This window comes from Halichoeres trimaculatus, unplaced genomic scaffold (assembly GCF_033239565.1).
Source record: "Halichoeres trimaculatus isolate MK-OKI-2021-1 unplaced genomic scaffold, fHalTri1.1 fHalTri1_scaffold_17, whole genome shotgun sequence".
In the NCBI taxonomy this organism is placed as follows: domain Eukaryota; kingdom Metazoa; phylum Chordata; class Actinopteri; order Labriformes; family Labridae; genus Halichoeres; species Halichoeres trimaculatus.
Window position 1 is genome coordinate 9,083,773 of NW_027437195.1, and position 19,593 is coordinate 9,103,365.

At 40.0% G+C, this 19,593-nt stretch overlaps 1 protein-coding gene across 1 annotated transcript in view; it reads left to right on the plus strand.

The window, feature by feature from the left end:
• trappc12 (trafficking protein particle complex subunit 12) overlaps positions 1-19,515 on the plus strand; it is a 50,282-nt gene extending 30,767 nt beyond the window's left edge. Inside the window, exons 4-12 of the mRNA XM_074691316.1 lie at positions 858-971; positions 3,225-3,363; positions 7,483-7,595; positions 7,897-7,969; positions 9,167-9,240; positions 12,003-12,101; positions 12,836-12,939; positions 16,139-16,226; positions 17,643-19,515. Coding sequence (XP_074547417.1) covers positions 858-971; positions 3,225-3,363; positions 7,483-7,595; positions 7,897-7,969; positions 9,167-9,240; positions 12,003-12,101; positions 12,836-12,939; positions 16,139-16,226; positions 17,643-17,885 — 1,047 coding nt within the window. The 3' untranslated portion in view covers positions 17,886-19,515. The remainder of the gene's footprint in view (positions 1-857; positions 972-3,224; positions 3,364-7,482; positions 7,596-7,896; positions 7,970-9,166; positions 9,241-12,002; positions 12,102-12,835; positions 12,940-16,138; positions 16,227-17,642) is intronic.
• Positions 19,516-19,593: the final 78 nt, after the last annotated feature.

Sequence of the window (19,593 nt, forward strand, 5' to 3'; positions counted from 1 at the left end):
GTTTAGCATTAAATTGAGGCTCCAGACGTTTATGAATCACTATCTGTACTTTACGTCGTCTCCAGCAGCTGTGGTGTCTCACACCTGTCTGTCTGGTCCTGTGCTGAGGATTGTGTGATGCAGCTGGAATCGTACCAGATCAAAAATGAACTCCAAGCTTTGGCTGCGTGTTGGTTTTTGCCAGTCAGAGCTTTGTGTCCAGATTTGTGTTCACATGCAGAGAAGCAAGCCAATGGTTTCAGTAAATACTGTGTTATTACAGCTGACTGAAATGAAATGGGATAAAACACTCAATTTCATCAAGAAATATCCTCAGATCACCAAAGACCTGTGAGAATACTGAACACAGGGTAAAAATGTCCTAAAAAAAGATATGCATGTTAAGTTTTCTGAACAATTAAATGTCATCAGACAGAGATTAAGAGACTTTTTTTAAAATCATTCATTTTCTTATTCATTTATCAGTTTGTTGAATCATCAGCCAAATAATGTGAATATTTCATTGTTGTGAAATCGGATGACTAAACTGTGGATGGATCATTTCAGCAAGTTAAGCCAAGAGAAATATTTGAGCTGACCAAAAGTAAAAACCTCACTCAGAGCATTTCAGAGGTCTCCTCATTGTGTCAGCTCATGAAGTTATAAAGTTGGAGCAGGGCTCCTCGCCTCAATAGACGCTTTCACAAACTCAGAACAAGATGTTTGACTTTGGCAGGTGTCTTTTTGTTATCCCTGAGCGAGATTGTGAAGTCAGTAGCATCATGTGATATATTTAGCCTCAGGTCTTCCTACATGTTTCCATCAGGTTATCACAGTGTGTGTGTCATATCCTGTGTTGTGTCTTTTCTCTCCTGCAGAGCAGTAAGAACTGGCGGGCTGCGGTGGATCTGACGGGCCGTCTGCTGGCAGTTCACGGTCAGGGATACGGAAAAGCTGGCCAACCAACCTCCCACACCACCGACTCACTGCAGGTAAGACGGCAACGATTTTCTATCCGTGCATCTCTCCATTCATCCGACTGTCTCCCTGCGTGTTTGTGGGTGTTAACGTGCCAAAGCCAAGACTCTTCCTCTGTGGATTAATCCACTGATTTCCAAACACCACCTTCATGTTTGAGGATGGTTTTCAGTTTGTTTTTGCTGTTTTTCGTGCCATCCTTTCTTCGTGATTTGCGTGTTCCCATGCCGTGTTTGTGAGGCTCTGTTCAAAAGATGGATGGCAGCATAAGCTCATTAGGAAGGCCACCCCTGTGTTCAGCTCCGTGCATGAGACTTGAAATAAATCGACCATGTCGTTGGCTTGTGTTAAATCTTACCGTTTATGCGACTGTCTTGTATATACTGGCACAAAGTTCAGGTTGTTAATGTGTTCAGACTTTAATTTTGTGTTTTTATGAACACAATTAAAAACTTTCTCCTCTTTTCCTGGTCAATCTGTAGCAGAAAGGTCAGCATTAGTATCACCTCATCCCTGAGCATTATGCATCATAACAAGACTCTGTTAACCTTTATCACTAAACTGAGCCTTCACAGTGTGCAAGTCCTGCACAAAATAGCATAAATGTGAACATTTACTAGCATGCACAGTTAATTTTGCAGCCAATACCTGATGTAGTTTTTTTTTTTTTTTTTTTTTACTAAGAGAAACATGATGACAAAATATTAATAATGTAAAGTCATGAAAACAAGATAAAGTTCAAAAGTAGTCAAGAAATCAAAATCATGAGAGGAAAATGTCAGGAAAGTGGGAAACAGGAAGTATGGGAGCTAGAGGGGAGTATTAGCAAGAGCCTCACGATTCGATAGGCATCACGATACTTGGGTCACAATATGATAGTATCACAATATCACAATATTGTGATGTATTGCAATATTCTGAACAGTTAATTATTTGATTAAAACTCAACTTTTCTATTTTATTGTGTTTGAAATAATGAACGTCAGATGTCGTGTTTCCTCCAAACACTTAACTTGAAAACATAAAGTGTGTCAACTTTTTCACTTAAACTTCTGAGACATTAAACTAATGTTGCAAATAATATTGGTTGGTGAAACTGATAAATGTAACTTGGTGGAACCAATGTTACTCATAAAAAATCTAATATCGTTCAAAACATGACTATGATTATTATTTTATCAGTCTACTACACTGTAGGAATTAAATTCAAAATGATTTTAAACTAACTGACCAAGAACAGAGAGAAAACATTGATGTTAACAGCATCAAAACCCACATCATCAAGCTTAGGAATAAAATATTTTGAATATACTTTGAGATTAGATTAATTATACAGTTTATGGACAACATGCACTGGAGTAGCTCTTTGGCGCCATCTACTGCAGTGGAGGTTTAGAAGACATTTTGTACTTCCAACTCACCTAAAATATTAACTTCTATTTTAACAAAAGTATTCATATTCAAAGTTGAAATACCTATATTTTATCACAGGTCTAAGTATCGCGATACAAAGATTGGAAACTAACACATGACTGAACCAAGTCAAACGAGTCCTTAAACAAAAAAGAAAGTTCAGGAAAAACCTGACAGGAGGCTCTCCTGTCAGGTTTTTCACAGAGGTGACCAAGTATAGCAACTCACAGACAGAAAGATGTAACAGCCAGAGTCTAGTTTCTAATGTTGTTGCATTAAAGGTACAGTAGAAGTTTCCAGATGAAGAAGTATAGCATATTTTTTGTGGCTGTACTGATGAATCAAAGTGTCAGACAAATACATGTAACCCATGCACAATTTTCGATCAGAGGGAGGGAATTTGAATCACACTTCACGTCAGCTATTCACCATCAAGAATGTCCAGATGTACTGAGACTGGATCAAACAATGAAGTTTACAAACTTAAAAATGATCATAAGTGATTAATTCAGCATTCTGTCAGGTTTTTTAATGCACTTATGTCACAGGAAATCTTTGAATTTGGAGTTTCTGAAGAGGAACAGTAAAACTTCATTCAGCTCAAAGTTCATCTGAAGGAAAGATTTGTAAAATACAACTGTACAAACATTTTTTGTTTTGACCTTAACAGATGAAATAAATACTTCATTACTAACAGGCAGGTGCGTTTCTGTGTGTGTGTGTGTGTGTGTGTGTGTGTGTGTGTGTGTGTGTTTGTGTGTGTGTGTGTGTGTGTGTGTGTGTGTGTGTGTGTGTGTGTGTGTGTGTGTGTGTGTGTGTGTGTGTGTGTGTGTGTGTGTGTGTGTGTGTTCCAGCTGTGGTTTGTGCGGCTCGCCCTCCTCACCAAACTGAACCTGCACCAAAATGCTGAGCTGGAGATTGAGCCCTTCGGCAACCTGGACCAACCAGACCTCTACTACGAGTACTACCCCACTGTGTACCCTGGGAGAAGAGGTACACAAACACATACAAACACACAAATTTATACACACTCAGCCCTTTAGGTCGTCATTTTGATCTTTTTTTCAGTTGATCAAAAAAACGTTGTGATCCAGACTTAATGTAAAAATCCTGCCTCTTTTTATTTTTCATGTTTCCTGAAGCAGCTCTGTGAATCCTCCTCTATTCTGAAGGTTGGATTGTTGCAGTTTTGGTTGTGCAGAAATCAGCACTGAAATTTTTATCTTGAGTTTTTTGAATGTTATTAGCCCGCTCTATAGCAGGATTTTGCATTTTACCCACGTTTTTTTTAGGATACCCTCGCATAGCAGCACTGTCCTATTAAATATTCAAAGGAAAGTTTGTGCCAGGAGCTTGATATCAGACTGTATCGTTGAGGAGCTCCAACAACTCCACTTGTCTCCTGCAGTTCTTTGGTTTTGTTTTCCCTCTTTTTACACTGCATGAATTGCTCTCTAATGTATTCCCATTACTTTGGATCTGCTTCGCCCCTCGGGCTACCACAGTGAAGGCAGTAGCAGAGACACAGCTGCATGCACACACACACACACACACACACACACACACACACACACACACATACACACACACACCGCACACTTGTTCTCGAAGCTGCACTGCACAGCCTTTTAAAGAGAGCACCGATTGACTTTCCATTGCTCAATTTAAAAGCTCGGTGCCCTGCTAGGTGCTCGCAGACAAACTGGCACGAGTTGTGTAGTTTGGCATCAGGAGTCGAACATTTCTCCAGCCCAACGCTTACATCGACTATCTATTACTCGTGATCGCACTCTTTGAACGCCTTAAGAGACGGCTGCCCATGTATCACACTCCCAAGTATTAGGATTGACTGAGCGCTCAAGAAGAAATCGATATTTATCAGTTATTAATTTGTTTTCCAAATGAAAGGTTGAGTCCAATTTAGACTCCGAAATATTAAGACCACAGGCCGCAGAAGCAGCTCAAGCAGCACTCTTTGGTTCCTGTGTATATTTATACTGTCATCAAAAAATTTGAGACATACCTGAACTCTCACAGGTTGAATAAAACCAGCCTGTCGTCAAAAGCTGACCTTCCCGTCTTCCTTTAAAAAGCCACGTTGATTAAATGTCCTCTCAGCTGGATATCGATTTTTACTGCATCTGCAATTTTGCTCTTAAAAAAGTCAGAGTCAACTGTGGAGTGGAGTGTTTTATTAGCATGAGAGACACACTCAACTCACAATACAAAACATATCACAACTCTGAGTTAGTCATATAATTTTAGACAATAATTGTAGACCATACAGTTTTTAAATCAGATATGCAAGAGTCAGTTTTTTGAATATAAAATGAAAGATGTTTTTATCCCCACATTTTCTTCGTAATTTAAAGTAATCCTTCACAAGTTTGCGATTATTGACTGAAAATGCACTTTATTTGTCTTTGGGTAGTGTGGCAGAAGAAAAAAAAGAAAATCTGTCAATATTCAGAGGAGCAGCCTGTGTTTCGAGCACTGAAGTACAGAGAGCTTCTAAAATAAAATGTATCGTCCAAAAAAAATGCTGAATTTTTTTACCCCGTTGTTCTGCAATTTTGAAAAAATTCTGGGCATGTTTCTGCTCCCTGTCAGTCTTAGCAGTGTGGTGCAGTGTTCAATTAGGGTAATATGGTGTGTGGTTGTTCTGAGACAACAATCCCACTTCATGCAGCAGCATTTGCACTCTTCAGGAGTTCCACTTTGGATGCTTTCTCCGCATCATGCTAGTCCTCTAAGTGTGAAACTATTGTTGGTTTTGACTGACTCCCTGTAGCCTGTTTCCACCGTTTTTTGAAAGTGCTGAAGATAATTTCCTAAACATACGGGCTGAGATTTGTGCCACAAGAAACTAAATTTGATATAAACTGACTTTGAAAATCATGATCTGAAAGTAAAACTATTGTTTGAAACTGGTTTGATCTGCTTTGAAATTGGATTTAACTTACTTGAAAATTCAGCTGTCTCTATTCCTTATCAATCCTCATCAATGTCTGTGAGGAAGAGTCATCGAGCTCAGATTCACAGAAATCCTCTTCACGTTTACGGTAGTTAAATTGTAGTGGTGAGTATTGGCAAAGCCCTCACTATACAATAGGCATCATGATACTTCGGTCAAGATACGATAATATCATATCACAATGTTATGATATATTGCAATATTCTACACAGTAAACTATTTGATTGAAAACAGCTTTTCTATTTTATTGTGGTTAAAATAATGAAAGTCAGATGCAGTGTTTCATACATACACTTAATATGAAAACATAAAGTGTGTCAAGTTTGTCATTTAAACTTGTATGACATTAACAAAAGGTTGTAAAAAAGTTATGTGGTGAAAGACGTGGTCAGCTGGTGAAACTGATAAATGTCACTTGGTGTAACCAATGTTACTTATAAAAAAATCTTATATTGCACAAAACATGACTGATTATTTTTTATCAGTCTACTACATTGTAAGAAGTAAACTTAAGATTATTTTAAGATAATGAAACTAGTTTTTATTCAAACAAAAATATTGATACTAAGAGTTGAAATATCAATATTTTACCGCTGGTCAAAGTATCGCCATTTATTGCTGTATTAATATTTTTTCACACCTGTATGAAATATGTATGACAGTGGATATCTGTGTTGAGGTGGTGGTATGTGTCATTAATTTTGAATAGCACAAGCGGATCGATTCCTCTTCCTCACAGATGTAGATGATGTAAGGGTCATGCCATGCTGAACTGATGCTGAATAGTGAAACTGAAACTGAACTGAATTAAAATTCTGTATTTTTTAATTTAAAGAATATTGAGGGTTTTTCAAAACCTTGGAATTAAATTTCAGAGAATACTTTACAAATTCAATATAATAGTTCTCAAAGTACTTTTTGATATTTTTTATTGCTTTTGATTCAAAGTGTGATTTGCTTTTGTCTTATGAACTGAGCAGCCTTCAAATGTTTGAAGTCAAACAAACTGTTTAAAGCCTGGCATTGTCTTTATTTTCCATCACTATGGTAGGAGAAGGGGAAAGCTGGTGCCAATAAAAGAGACTTCTTTTTTGCACCTCAGGGCAACAGGTGCCTCTGCTGTGCTGGAGTCCAGTCATGGTGCAGAAAATGTGATCGGAAATCTACATGTTTGTTTTGGATCATGATGAGATCCTGATTAATGCTGAAGGCCCTGAATGAAAGCATATTTTATTTGTGGTTTTCTCAGGTGAAGTTGTTTTATATGAATGATAGATTCTACAATAACATTCCTATTATCAGAAATGTATTTTTATGTGTTGTTTTTCTTTCAAACCCTGCAAGGACTTTAAAAGTGTAAATCTAAATACTCTGACTACCAAGAGAGACGAGGACTAAAGTCACAAGAGAGCTCAAAGATAAAACCATGTGAGGAGGGCAGTAATTGGAGCTCAGGGGTAAACGTGGAGGATGAGTGTGTACGCCATACGGTCGATGGCAAAGATAGAATAGTGGATGTAGATAAAGTGAGATAGAAATCTAGATTCAGCTGCTAAAGATGGACCAGCTCGCTGAGCTTCAGATCTGATGACAATATCAAAGAGACCCTGATCAAAGCCCGGGGACTCACCTGAATATAGGCTTCTCCTTTTGGGAAATGTGTGTGTGTGTGTGTGTGTGTGTGTGTGTGTGTGTGTGTGTGTGTGTGTGTGTGTGTGTGTGTGTGTGTGTGTGTGTGTGTGTGTGTGTGTGTGTGTGTGTGTGTGTTAGACAGTGTGAATGATGCTCAGGCAGGGAGACGGAGGGATGAGGCAGAGAGATGAGTGATGGAGCTGTGCAGCACAGAGACAGAGAGGGAGAGAGAGATGAGAGGGTTTAATAAGCAGCCATACGTAGCTCAATGCCATCTGTAGGTTCCTGCCTTCAGGGCTGTGTGCAGTCTGTGTGTGGGCGGATGGGTTTATATTCTCATCTCGCACTCTGTGTCTCTCTGTCTCACTACGCCTTCCTCTTCTCTTCTCTCCCTCTCTCCCTTTCTCTCCTGCTATGTCCTCATCCCACCCTGTTTCGTTATTTCCCCCCTTTTCCCCTCACTCCTCCTCCCCTTGCCTCCCTCCCCTCCTTCTCCTCCCATCCAGGCTCCATGGTGCCGTTCTCCATGCGGCTGCTGCATGCCGAGCTCCCACAGTACCTGGCCAAGCCCCAGGAGGCTCTGGACCGCCTGCACACTCTCAAAACAGTCTGCCTCGCTGTGAGCATGCACACACACACACACACACACGCACACAAACAGCCTCTGGATGAACATAAAGATATGCATACTCTGTAGTATTCACACAATAAAACTACACACCCACACAGAAGCACATTAGCCATACAAATCCTTAAGCCCACCTGTGTAAACAGCCAAATATGAATGGGTTTTAGAGGGAATATGCAGATTCTAATACAAACAGATAAAAAGCCTTCAGCTCTGGCAGCGAAGCAACTTCCTCCTTATGAAGTTTCCATCTCCCCCCTCCACAACCCGCACACCCCTCCCTCATTAACAGATTCTGGAGAACTTGGAGAAAGGTTTGGCTGAGGATGGCAGCATGATCACCTTAACACAGGAGAACAGGCAAGGTAAGCACACACACACGCACACACACTCACACAGACGCTTGGCTACAGACCTGGCCCTGGTCCCAGACTGCATCACACTGAGGAAGGAGAGTGAGGTCATGAGCCCCAGTGGGTAACACACAAACACACAAGCACTGAGGTACACCTGGTGCAGGATTGCAGCATACCTCAGCCGCACACACACACACACTCACACGCACACACACTTCCAGCCACACAAACTCCACCAATGCGGAGCTCTAAAAGTGTTTAGCACCTCAGTGCTTCTGTACTCGCTCTGAATATCAAACGGTCTCTCCAGCCCTTCACGCCAAGCAGATCAATACAGATCAATCCCATCCAATCCACTCACATCTGCACAAGTGTGCCGGGGAAACAGGCAGGCTCCTGCGTCTGAAAATACACCACTTTTAGGGAGACACACCTCCACACACACCGATGTAAATAGGCTTCATTTATTCTTCTTTTCTCTTGTCTCACACAGCAATGCTTCTCCGATCGATGCGGCCTTCTCTGAGTCCTGTGATGACTAATTTAGCAACTTTTACAAAGGTTGTGTCAGGTTTTTCTCTTGTTAAAAGCAACTAGAAGCCATTTAATCAGCTAATTCAGGGCGATGCACAACAACAAGCCACTTGGCGAAGTTGAGCTAAATGCACCAAGACACTTGCTTATAATTGGGGGAAACTGGCAGGGTGAGGCGTGTGTGGATTTATGCGTGAGGGTGCAGCGCTTCTGCTAGTTTCTCCCCCTTCAGAAAGCAGCGTAATAGCCGTGCCCTCTGTCTCTCCTCTCCCTGCCCACGCAGACAGTCGACAGTCAATAACGCAGGGGCCTTGCCTTCACACATCAGACCCCAACTGAGTGATTAGCTCCTCTCCCCAACACACACACACACACACACACACAAGCGAACATGTGTGCAGCAATGAATACTAATAGGCCTGCAGACTTCCACAGGGCGCTCTGTCTGAGGCAAGAGGAGTGTGCCGCAGTGTCTTCCTCACCACCTCGCCTTAAAATAAACCTGTGTGGAGGAGGCTGTGAGGGGGGAGAAGGGGGTAATGAGAGCAATGAAGCAATAAAAGTGATGATGGAAGAGGGGGGGGGTGTCAGGAGGATGCCCCAAAACCTTAAAAAAAAAAAAAAGTAACCCGGTGTCCGTTTGTGTTCTTCTTCTTCTCTTCCTGTTTGCAGTTTCTCTAAAGCTGTGGAGGTCTCGCCTCAGCCGGGTCATGTACTCCATGGCCAACTGTCTGCTGCTGATGAAGGTATGTGTGTGTGTGAGTGTGTGTGTGTGTGTGTGTGTATCTGCCCAGGTTTGTGTGTCATTTGCAGTGTGTTACAGAGGATGTGTCCCTGTGTGCCTGCCTGGCTGTGTGTCTGTGGGAGGGTGTGTGTGTCTGTGTGTGTGTGTGTGTGTGTGTGTGTGTGTGTGTGTGTGTGTGTGTGTGTGTGTGTGTGTGTGTGTGTGTGTGTGTGTGTGTGAGACGCTGAGATCTCTGATGCCAGCCTGGTGGAGGATTCACAGTGAAATCCCCCCAGACTGACCACTAATTGGATTCTTGGTCAGTGAGAGAGAGACCGAGAAGGAGCGTGTGAGGGATGAGGTGTAGGCTCTGATCAGTCTGTAGAGAGAGCCACAGTGCCACCTACTGCTGGAAACAGAGATTACAGCGGTTTTTAACCGCTTTGACTCAACCAGAATCAGATTTTACAGTCCAGCTATGCTCGGATGCAAAAAGTAGACAAAGGTCAAGATGATTTTAAGATATAAGTTAATGTGATGTAGAAGTAAAGGGTGAAAAAATGCTGGATTTAACACAGTCATACATCAGACTCTGATGTGTGTAGCTTAACAACTCATTTCTATCAATAAGATATAATCCACACATTCACACGTTTAGCTAAAAGTGCTTCACAAAAGAACACAGAGACAATAAAAACAGCATAACTGAAAAGATGAAAGTCATATAAAATAAATCAGGACAATAATATCAGAATGATCAAATCAAATAAATTAAAATAAATGACTTAGAGAATGCAATAAATTGAATCAAAATTAAAAGTTATGTTAAACAGAGGTTTTAAAATTTTGAATTAAAAATAATGCATTCCTGTGCTGAAAGAAACTACTCCAAATCTAAGGGCAAATTTATAAATTAGGTTGTTAATTTTGAAATATCTCAAGAGTCTTCTGTTTTGTTGTCTAAAGGCAGAGAATCCCAGAGTTTTGAGACACAGAAGCTGAACACTCTCTGGTCTGCGCTTGTGTGCAGGCACATTTTAAAGGGAAGCATTTGAGGACCTTAGTGATCGAGTTAGAATATACAGTGAAATACGACATATGAGGGGCAAGGGCATTTAAAGACAGGTAAAATAGATACAATATCAGTTCCTAAATACAGGAAGCTAGTGCAGAGTCTAAGGAGGGGAGTAATGTGACCAGTTTTCTTCTCTTATTTAGTTAAAACTCAATTAGCAGCATTCAGAGACCAGTGAATACAGAGTAACAAAAATCAGTAAAAGGTAAAAGTTTTAATTTCAGCTGCTTTCTAGGATAAAAAATACAGAGGTTGAATATTTATTTTTGTTTTATAATCACTTGTAATATTCTAGAAGCCCAAAACAGATACAGATACCAAATCCAGTACCTGGACCCCCAATATTGCTTGATGCCAGTACCTATTTTGATCTGACTTCCTCAATGTGAGGATGAGACTGGGATTTTATTTTTAACTTTACACCAAAATAAAATAGATATCTGTGGTGGAGGTCATCACTGTATCTTTTCACTGTGCTGATAAGTGTTAGCACCTGTTCTTGTAGAGTTTAGACCGAGCAGTGTCAGAGAAATGTCAGTGTGTTTGTAAACTGTACCTGAGTTGAAAGAACTTTACAAGGTTTCTGAATCTCTACTTAACCAGCTAACCGTCTGAAGACATTTTTCATTCAGAGGAATTAATAATTTTTGCTGTGATGTTACACACTTTGAAGCCGTCACTGGGTCATTTCTGGCATCTTGGTGGATAGAGTTAGCTTTCTTTTAGCTAACCTTCTTCTCCCTGGTTGTGTTCTTTGGCCTGATGATTGGTGATGTGCATGATTAAATTGTCACAAAATGCACGGATCAACCAACGTAGCTTGAATGGTTTTTGCTAATACAGAGCTGCATAGAACTAAATGGATCAGGCTTTTGTCACAATACCTGATCATCAATGTTTTTCACCAGGATCAGATCTGTGCTTCGTCACTATAATGTTTCCTCATTACTTTTTCCTGTACTTCAAGTAACCACTAGTATTTCTGCAATGCTTCTCTCCATAAAAACATTAAAGTCATCATCCTCAGAATTTTCTCAGGTTGTTTGGTTCATCATGATAAATATGAACTGTTCAGTTTTTAAGCTGGGATGTTGTAAGGTAACGCACACACTTTTCATTAAGCGCTTTCTCATAAATTCAGTGAGTTACAGGGCGATAACCTTTACCGAGCTGGCGTCGTACTCCAACATCTGTGCGTTTAAAATCAGGCTGTCTCAAGAAATGTTTCTTCCTGGACCTTCATCACAGAAACAGCTGTTTGCCTGATGAAGGTCTTTGGTTTCAGACTCAACTTGAGCAAACTTTAGTAATCATTAAAAAAGGAAAAAAGCAAACACACAAGTTGGGTTTACACGATGTCTGCACCTGGTTCCAGCCTGGTACACTCTCTACACACACACATCTCTACACACACACACACACACCTCGCTGACCTCTCTCGGTCGTCGTGCTCAGCAGTGCGGTCACCGTGTGAGCGATGTGAGGCAGTGCAGCGTGGAGGTGGGAGGAGGGTCACGTCGCCCTGTTAATACTCCATATGTTTGATTAATGCCCCCACTCTCTCTACGCCTTAACTCTGCTCTTCTTTACCTCGCTCGCCCTCCACCTGTCTCCACCTCCTGCAGCTCACCTGTTTTACCTCGCTCACCTCTAACTAGTGGTTTAACTTTGTTCTCTCTTTTTGTTTTTAATCTCCTCCTCTGTCTCAGGACTATGTTCTGGCTGTGGAGACTTATCACTCCATCATCCAGTATGAGCCCCAGCAGAGAGTGCAGCTGCTCAGTGGAATTGGACGCATCTTCCTTCAGGTCCACACACACACACACACACACACACACACACAGATACAAACATATGCTTGGGTACATTATGGCCCACTCACATAGCTTTGTCCACCCTAAAGAAATCATCAAATTTAGCTGAGATCTGTTTGTGTTGTTGCTTTAAAGAATGATTTGTGTGATACTAGAGTTAAAGACATAGTATGGTGGTGTTTTAACTTTTCACTTCGGTATGTTTCCTGTGGCTGTACCTGAGCGTCATTTTGCTTATCTAGAGATAGACACTGTATTAAGTTCACTTTGTTGGCCCTGGGTTAGACCACCACATCTCAAAGGTGCTCTATTGGATTGAGATCTGGGGACTGTGGAGGACATTGAGCAAGCTTACCATGCTCTTCTCCATTCTGATGCTCAGTTTGAACTTCAGCGTGAGTCTATAGACCAACTAAGGATCACCCTACCTGACTTGAGTTCTGTGCTTAAAGATCCTTTCTTATTCTTGCATTGAATAACTAGTAAAGTTTTGTTACTCAATTGTTTGTACTTTCATCAGAGAAATATTTGTTTTATCTCTGTTTTTCTCTCTCCTAATTTTCCTGTTTGTATTCTGAGCTGATGAAATAAGTTAGCTTCCCTAAGGGGCATCGCACAATCTAACATAATTCATTAATGCTTCCCTGTTTTACCGTACACACACACACACACACACACACACACAGACAGATCAGTTAATGTCTTGTTGTTACTTTGTTCTCGTCCAGATCGGAGACGTTAAAACAGCAGAGCGGTATTTCCAGGATGCTGAGAAAACCTGCCAGATGAAAGGGAGCCAGCCCAGTCACACCACATGCGTGCTGATGAACAGGTACGTGTGTGTGTCATGTACTTAACACCTTCATAAAACTGTGTGTGTGTGTGTGTGTGTGTGTGTGTGTGTGTGTGTGTGTGTGTGTGTGTGTGTGTGTGTGTGTGTGTGTGTGTGTGTGTGTGTGTGTGTGTGTGTGTGTGTGTGTGTGTGCTTGGGGCTGCTCTGAATAACGTTTGCTCCATGACAGCGGTGCATCCTCCAGGGCTTTTTACAGGTTTGAACTTCCTCTCCGTGTGTGTTTTAGCACAGGAGGTCACACCTGTTCAGCTCCGGCCTGAGGGGAAGTTAGGTATGAGACACAGCTCAAGTGACAACCTGTCTCCTTCACGCCGAATGTGTCGATGCTCATTTTGAAAGGCAGATTGATGTCAACTTGCAGTGAATAAAAAAAACCTTCAGAATGACTGTAAAATAATTGAGAGTAGGCCTGTCACGATAACAAATTTTGCTAGACGATAATTTTCCAAAATATTATTGCCGATAAACAATATTGTCAATATTATTTTGATTGTTTTCCCATTTTTTCATTGATGTAATTATGATAAATGTGATAATAAAGTGACACCATATCAAAAGCAAGAAACTTTAATTTCTTAAGAGTATTTAACTGTAATTAAAAGGTCAGGATCTTTTAAATAAAATAAATTAAACAAAAAATATAATAAATTTAACAAACAAGAAAGAGAAAAAAAAATACAATGAAAATGAAACGGACCCGTTTTTAGAAAAAAATACATGTCAATGAAAATAATTAATACTAATCAAAAACAATAAAACATAGACCCTGTCTCTAAAGAAAAAACGAAACTCCAAAAAAACCAACAACAATAAAAACTATAGCCTAAATAAAAGGGAGTTTATACAGTTCCTGAATTGTTTGTAACATGTACTTTTTCCCAGTCAATCCGTACTGTCTGTCAAACATTTTTAACATTTCTGGCTTTCAACCGTATTGAAGGGCTGCATTTCTTTGGCAATGTAGCTGTCTTTGAGCGCCCACCATTTGGCGCTGTTATTTCTATTTACTTTGCAGACCAAAAGCCTCAGTAAGAGCGGATTGTCAAAGAACAAGGCTCGGCTGCACCTCCCCTTCTTCTTCTTCGTCGCCACTATTTTCAAAAAATGCGACATATCAGCTCGTTGGTGTTCATGAGCTCACACTTTGTTCATTCTGATAAAAAACAAAATATTCCCACACTGGGACTGTGGCAGGCGGCTTTAGAACCGTATCTTTCGTGCCATCACTCATATTAGCGTGTGTTTCCTCCTTACCCCTCAGGACGCTTGCTTCAGCTCTCTCCATGTGTATGCGCGATGAGCCCCATCTTCACCCCAAAGATTGCATTTTTGACAGATGCTCACTCCGCTATAAATCCCCTAAATCCGCTATAGAACCTATGCACCCCGATGTTCGGAAAGATAGACGTAGTGAGCCATCTTCTCATTCAGCCTCTTTGGTTGAAAGAGAGGAGGAAAACAAACATGCATGCACGTGTCAGTTTATCAAGGCTGTCAAACTTACCGAGGACATTTTTATTCATCGTTCGGTTAATCGATTTATTGATTATCGTGACAGGCCTAACTGAGAGTAATGAGATGTGAGTGAGGAACAAACATCGTTTTGCGAATAATGAAACAAAATAATTCAAGAATAACTGCGAACATTAAGAGCACTCCAAACCAACATCAGTACACACAACACTTAGGTTAATTAGGACAAAAACAAAACAGAAAACAAAAGTTCAGAAGCCATCCCTCCTGCACTGATCCCTCTGCAAAAAAAGTTTCAGTTGGACAGCAGAAATTTTTAGTTAAAGGGAAATTTTGCCAATTTTAATCTCATTTCTGTCTTTCTGATGAGGGTGTACGAGGGGGCTTCAGCTGAAATCGTCAGTCACACATTTGCCTCATCCTTGCAGGTGGTTTGTGAAGGAAAATCAGACTCCATCAGTTCGATTTTTACCCTGTGTTAACACTGATGTTGAGAACAAGCCAGAAATTTGCTCCACAGTTTCTAAATATGGCTCCCCAATGACAGGAAGTTTGATCGTGGCTAAGTGGACTCAGATATGCAGCTAGATTTATTCATCCAGTGTAATTGGCTGCAGAATGAAGCAGATTGGGGCCACGACTGCAGCTGCTCCCCCACAATGCATCCTGGTACATGTAGGCGCTGCTGGCACAGCCCAGCTTACTTGAGGTCATAGATTTCCCTGTGTAATAGCAGGAGCAGAGTGGAGGATTTTTTGATTTGAACTCATGTTTATCATCAGTGACTGGACATCCAAATAAAGCACGGCAGAAGTTACATAAAGAGGAATTTATGTAAGAGTGAAATTACATGTAAGGAACTAACAGTCCTTTAACTTTGTGTTTGTGTTTGTTTATTCAATGTTTACACAAAGCAGCACTCTGTGCACAAAAACGGTGCCATGAAGCCCATGTTTTTCCAGTTTTGTGGGGAAAAACCAGACAGGGTGTCCAGACTTCTTTCAAACAGGGACACATTTGATATCCTGAAAATGATCCAGCTGCTCTTGCTGACATATTTACAAACCTTGAAAGTAACATATGAATGCTTTATTTGTTTTTTTTTTTCTTTTAGTTGTTTTTTTAAAAAACAGTCACTAAGTCTGCTCAAACATCCTTATTCCTTCATCACAGACTGATGAAATCAAACCTCTCCTGTCCCTCAGTTGTCTCTTGATACCAGGTGATCAGTGGTCAGTTTTCTGCAGTTTTATGTGCTGATCAGCATCTGGATTTTTATCACAACTGATTTTCATATTTACACTGTTTTGACTTGACTCAACATTTTTAGCCCCAAATATTTCTGATCCTGTTTTCTGCACCACTCATTGTCTTTTCTGCTCCATTTCAAAACTTTTATCTAGTTTTGTGTCCTCTTGAACTTGCACATTTTTACATCTTGATAAATCCATTCATTTAAAGATGTCATAGTTGTTGCAGCCCATGCACAGTACAGATGAAGTCAAGTGAGACATTTCAAGGTAGACTTTGGTTTGGTTTGTGTTTTTGACAGAAAATATAAATGTGCGCATAATTTAGAACCGTCAGTGCCATGATTAAATCATTGCACAATGAATATGTTTGTATGACTTAAGTGTAGTTTAAGTTCTCCTTTATTTGGTGTGTTTTTAATCCTTTTCAATGTCCAAACTTTGTTTATTTTCAGAGCTTTTGTCTACCTCAGTCAGAACAACTACGCTGAAGCACACGCGTCCTTCACTGAAGTCTTAAAAATCGACCCAAAGAACCCCGTTGTAAGTATCAACACTTCTACTGTCGTCAACACAAGAAGCTTTCATAAAGCGGGTGGAAATTATACTCTTTATGTGATCGGTGTATACTTATGTGTCAAAGACTGACTTTTCAAAGTGTATTTTGAGTTCAGGGTGCACATTGCAAACACAGGTATTGTGTTTAACACAAACAGTTTTACAGTTAAGCATGTTCACAGCCTGGTTTGAAGCATGAATATGTCCTAAACAGCTCACATTTTCATTCCTACACACTGCATGAGGGATGAGTTTTTCCTTTTATTAATCCTTTTTGAAAAAAAATCGTAAAGAGTTAAGTGACATTAGGGTCAAATGAATCGTCTGACAGGTGGCTGCTTTGTAGCTGTTAGCCAGGATGCGAAAAGTTTACCAGAAGTGTGGTTTATAGCATTTCTGGTAAGGGGACCCCAATTATTCAGCTAAAAGCATCTCCAGAAACCAATGAGTCATGTCCAAGGTCAGTAACCTGTGGCTCCGGAGCCTTATTTGGCTCTTTGACTCCTTTGCAGTGGCTTATTGTAGATTTAAAAAAATATTATTATATATTTTATTTTTTTTCTTAAAGAGGGTATTAATGATTGACGACATTGACGCTAAATAAAACCATGCATTAACATTTTGTTAAACTAAATATGCACAACCTCTGGCAATTAAGCTTTCAATTTAAAAAAAATAAAAAAATTAACTTTGTGCAATTTTTTTTTTTTTTTAATTTAGAAAGAAAATCCATTTTTTTGAATGTTGCATTTATTTTTAATTTTGAAAATTTTATTTTTTTGAATTGCTGCAAGTTATTGACATTAGATTTCTTTTTTTTAAAAAAAACACTTTTTTTACAATTTAAAAAAAATTAACACATTTTTGGAATTACAAGTCTTTATTTCTCTTGCAAATTTATGACATTTCAGAGTTTTAGGAATGTTTTGCAAATTTTTTTGCAATTTTTTTAAGTTTTATTTCTAGTAAAATTTTGCAACCTAATTAAATTGCATAAATTTTGCAAATATATGACTACAAATTTTTCAAATTTTTGAAAAATAAAAACTAAGACATCACATGTGCATTTTTATAAACACAAAAAAACTCCTTGTTAAGATTCACTAGATTATTGCTATGTATAGAATTTTATAGACATTTTGTCTTTATTGTGAACATAAAGTACATTTTGTGGCTTTTGGAATGACTTCAATTCAGGTGAGCTGAGGCAAAATAGCTCATATGAAAGTAAAGGTTGCAGACCCCTGGTCGTGTCACTAAGATGAGTATCTTTTAGGACAGTCTATGTTGTGAGATGGAGGAAAGCAGAAACACAGAAACTGTGGATGGATCTAAAACCAGCTCAGTTTTTATCCAACCCTTCTCCTCACGCTTTCCCTCCCCCTTGCTGTTCCCTCTCAGGCGAACAACAACGCTGCAGTGTGTCTGCTGTATCTCGGCCGGCTGAAGGAGTCCCTGGGTCAGCTGGAGGGTCTGGTACAGCAGGACCCGGCCCTCTACCTCCATGAGAGCGTCCTCTTCAACCTGACCACCATGTACGAGCTGGAGTCGTCTCGCAGCACACAGAAGAAGCAGGCTCTGCTGGAGGCCGTGGCGTGCCGAGAGGGGGACAGCTTTAACACGCAGTGTCTCAAACTGGTCTGAGAGGAAGAGCATGAACTGGAAGATAACACACAAACACACACACACGTATAGACACACATCCTCCCCCTGTGTGAAAGGGAATTGAAGCCTCGGAGTGAGATCTGCAGAGGAGTAGGAATCTTTCCTGTACGAGCGTAGGGGCAGAAAAGTGAATGTTTGCTTGGTTTAGTTTCCTGAAATCAAGTTGATTTTTTAATTGTATGAGGGAGACCAAGCCCATGTACACACCTCTCTTTTTTCTGTCCCACAGAGGACTTTCCTGTCTCTGTGAACAGACACTAGCAGCTGCACACAGATAAATCTCTGTGTGTGAAGGAGTTTAACCAAATTTTATTTAGCAGCTTTAAGGAATAGTTTGACACTCTAGGAAATTCACAAACAAGAAGATCCAGGCTGCTCTTATGTCTGTGCTGTTAGCATGAAGTTAAAGGTTTAAAACTATAAACCTCACAGCAAGCACTTAGTTGGCTTCTCAAAGTGTCCTGAAACCAGGAAACAAGCAGCCTGGTTTTATTAAACAGTTAAAGAAACATCAACAAGCAGCAGGCAGGCGGTCAGCTCTATAAGCATCAAGGCTTAGGAGCAGAAATCAGTCAGTCTTGCTCCATCTAAAGGTTGAACTAGATACCGAACATTCTGCTTGCAGTGAGCTGGTTTAGCATTAACTCAAGAAACATGGAAACAACCATTCTGGCCTCATCTATCCTCTCAGGATGAAGGATTAAAATTTCATTTTACCTTTAAAGTTAAAGCTACTGTGGATATATTTCAGTAAAACAAACACTTTTTGAAAGTTTTTATTCTTTCTAACATGGTGCAGAGTTTTCTCATCATTATGTGATGTGATTTTGTCTTAACATTTCAATAAAATCACCTGAAGAGATACACATTCAGAAAACTAAGGGGAAGATTCAGTGTTACAACAATTAAAGCCAGTTGAAGCCCTGCTAAGATTTTAAAAAAAAATCTTTCATTGACATTTTTAATTTTGTGGTAAGTTTAAAGTTGTGCAGTATCTTTTCGTTATAGTCACAGCTTGTCAGTTGTTTGAGGTCAGGCCTTCATCGTGGAGCTCTCAGTACGTCACTCTTCCGAATCTGCAGCTCAACCATCCTCCTGCTTCCTCCAGCTTCAGCCTCAGCGTACAGACATTACCACTGTTTCCTTTTTTCACATTTAATGCATCCAAAAAAAGCAAGTATAACCCCAGAAAGTGTCAAACTGTTCCTTTGAAATGTTTTTATCTGAGAACTTCTCATCACACCACTACAAAAAGTCATCAAACTAACCGCAAAGAGACTTTTCTTTACGCTGGTTTTAAGGGAGATTCAGGCTCATGATGTGAGACTTGACACGGGCATTAAGCTGAGCGTCAGTGTTGCTTTAAGACTAATCATCTATCATCAGATCCGATGCACCCTCAGTGCACACCTGTCGTACCTGATACGAGTCAAAAACCACTTCATTCCACCTGCATGGGTTATTAAATCATGCTGTGAAAGTTAAAATACGCCTTTCATATTGCATCACACCCTGTCCACTACACAGAACTGTAAATTTGTACATATCAGAAAGGCTGATTGTGTTTTCTGTTTGAATTATGATATTGAACATAATGCTCTAGATCCTTTTTAGTGATTGGTCCTCTTTAATTATCACTGTTTACATTCTGTGCTGATCATATTAATGTATATTACTATAAATAATT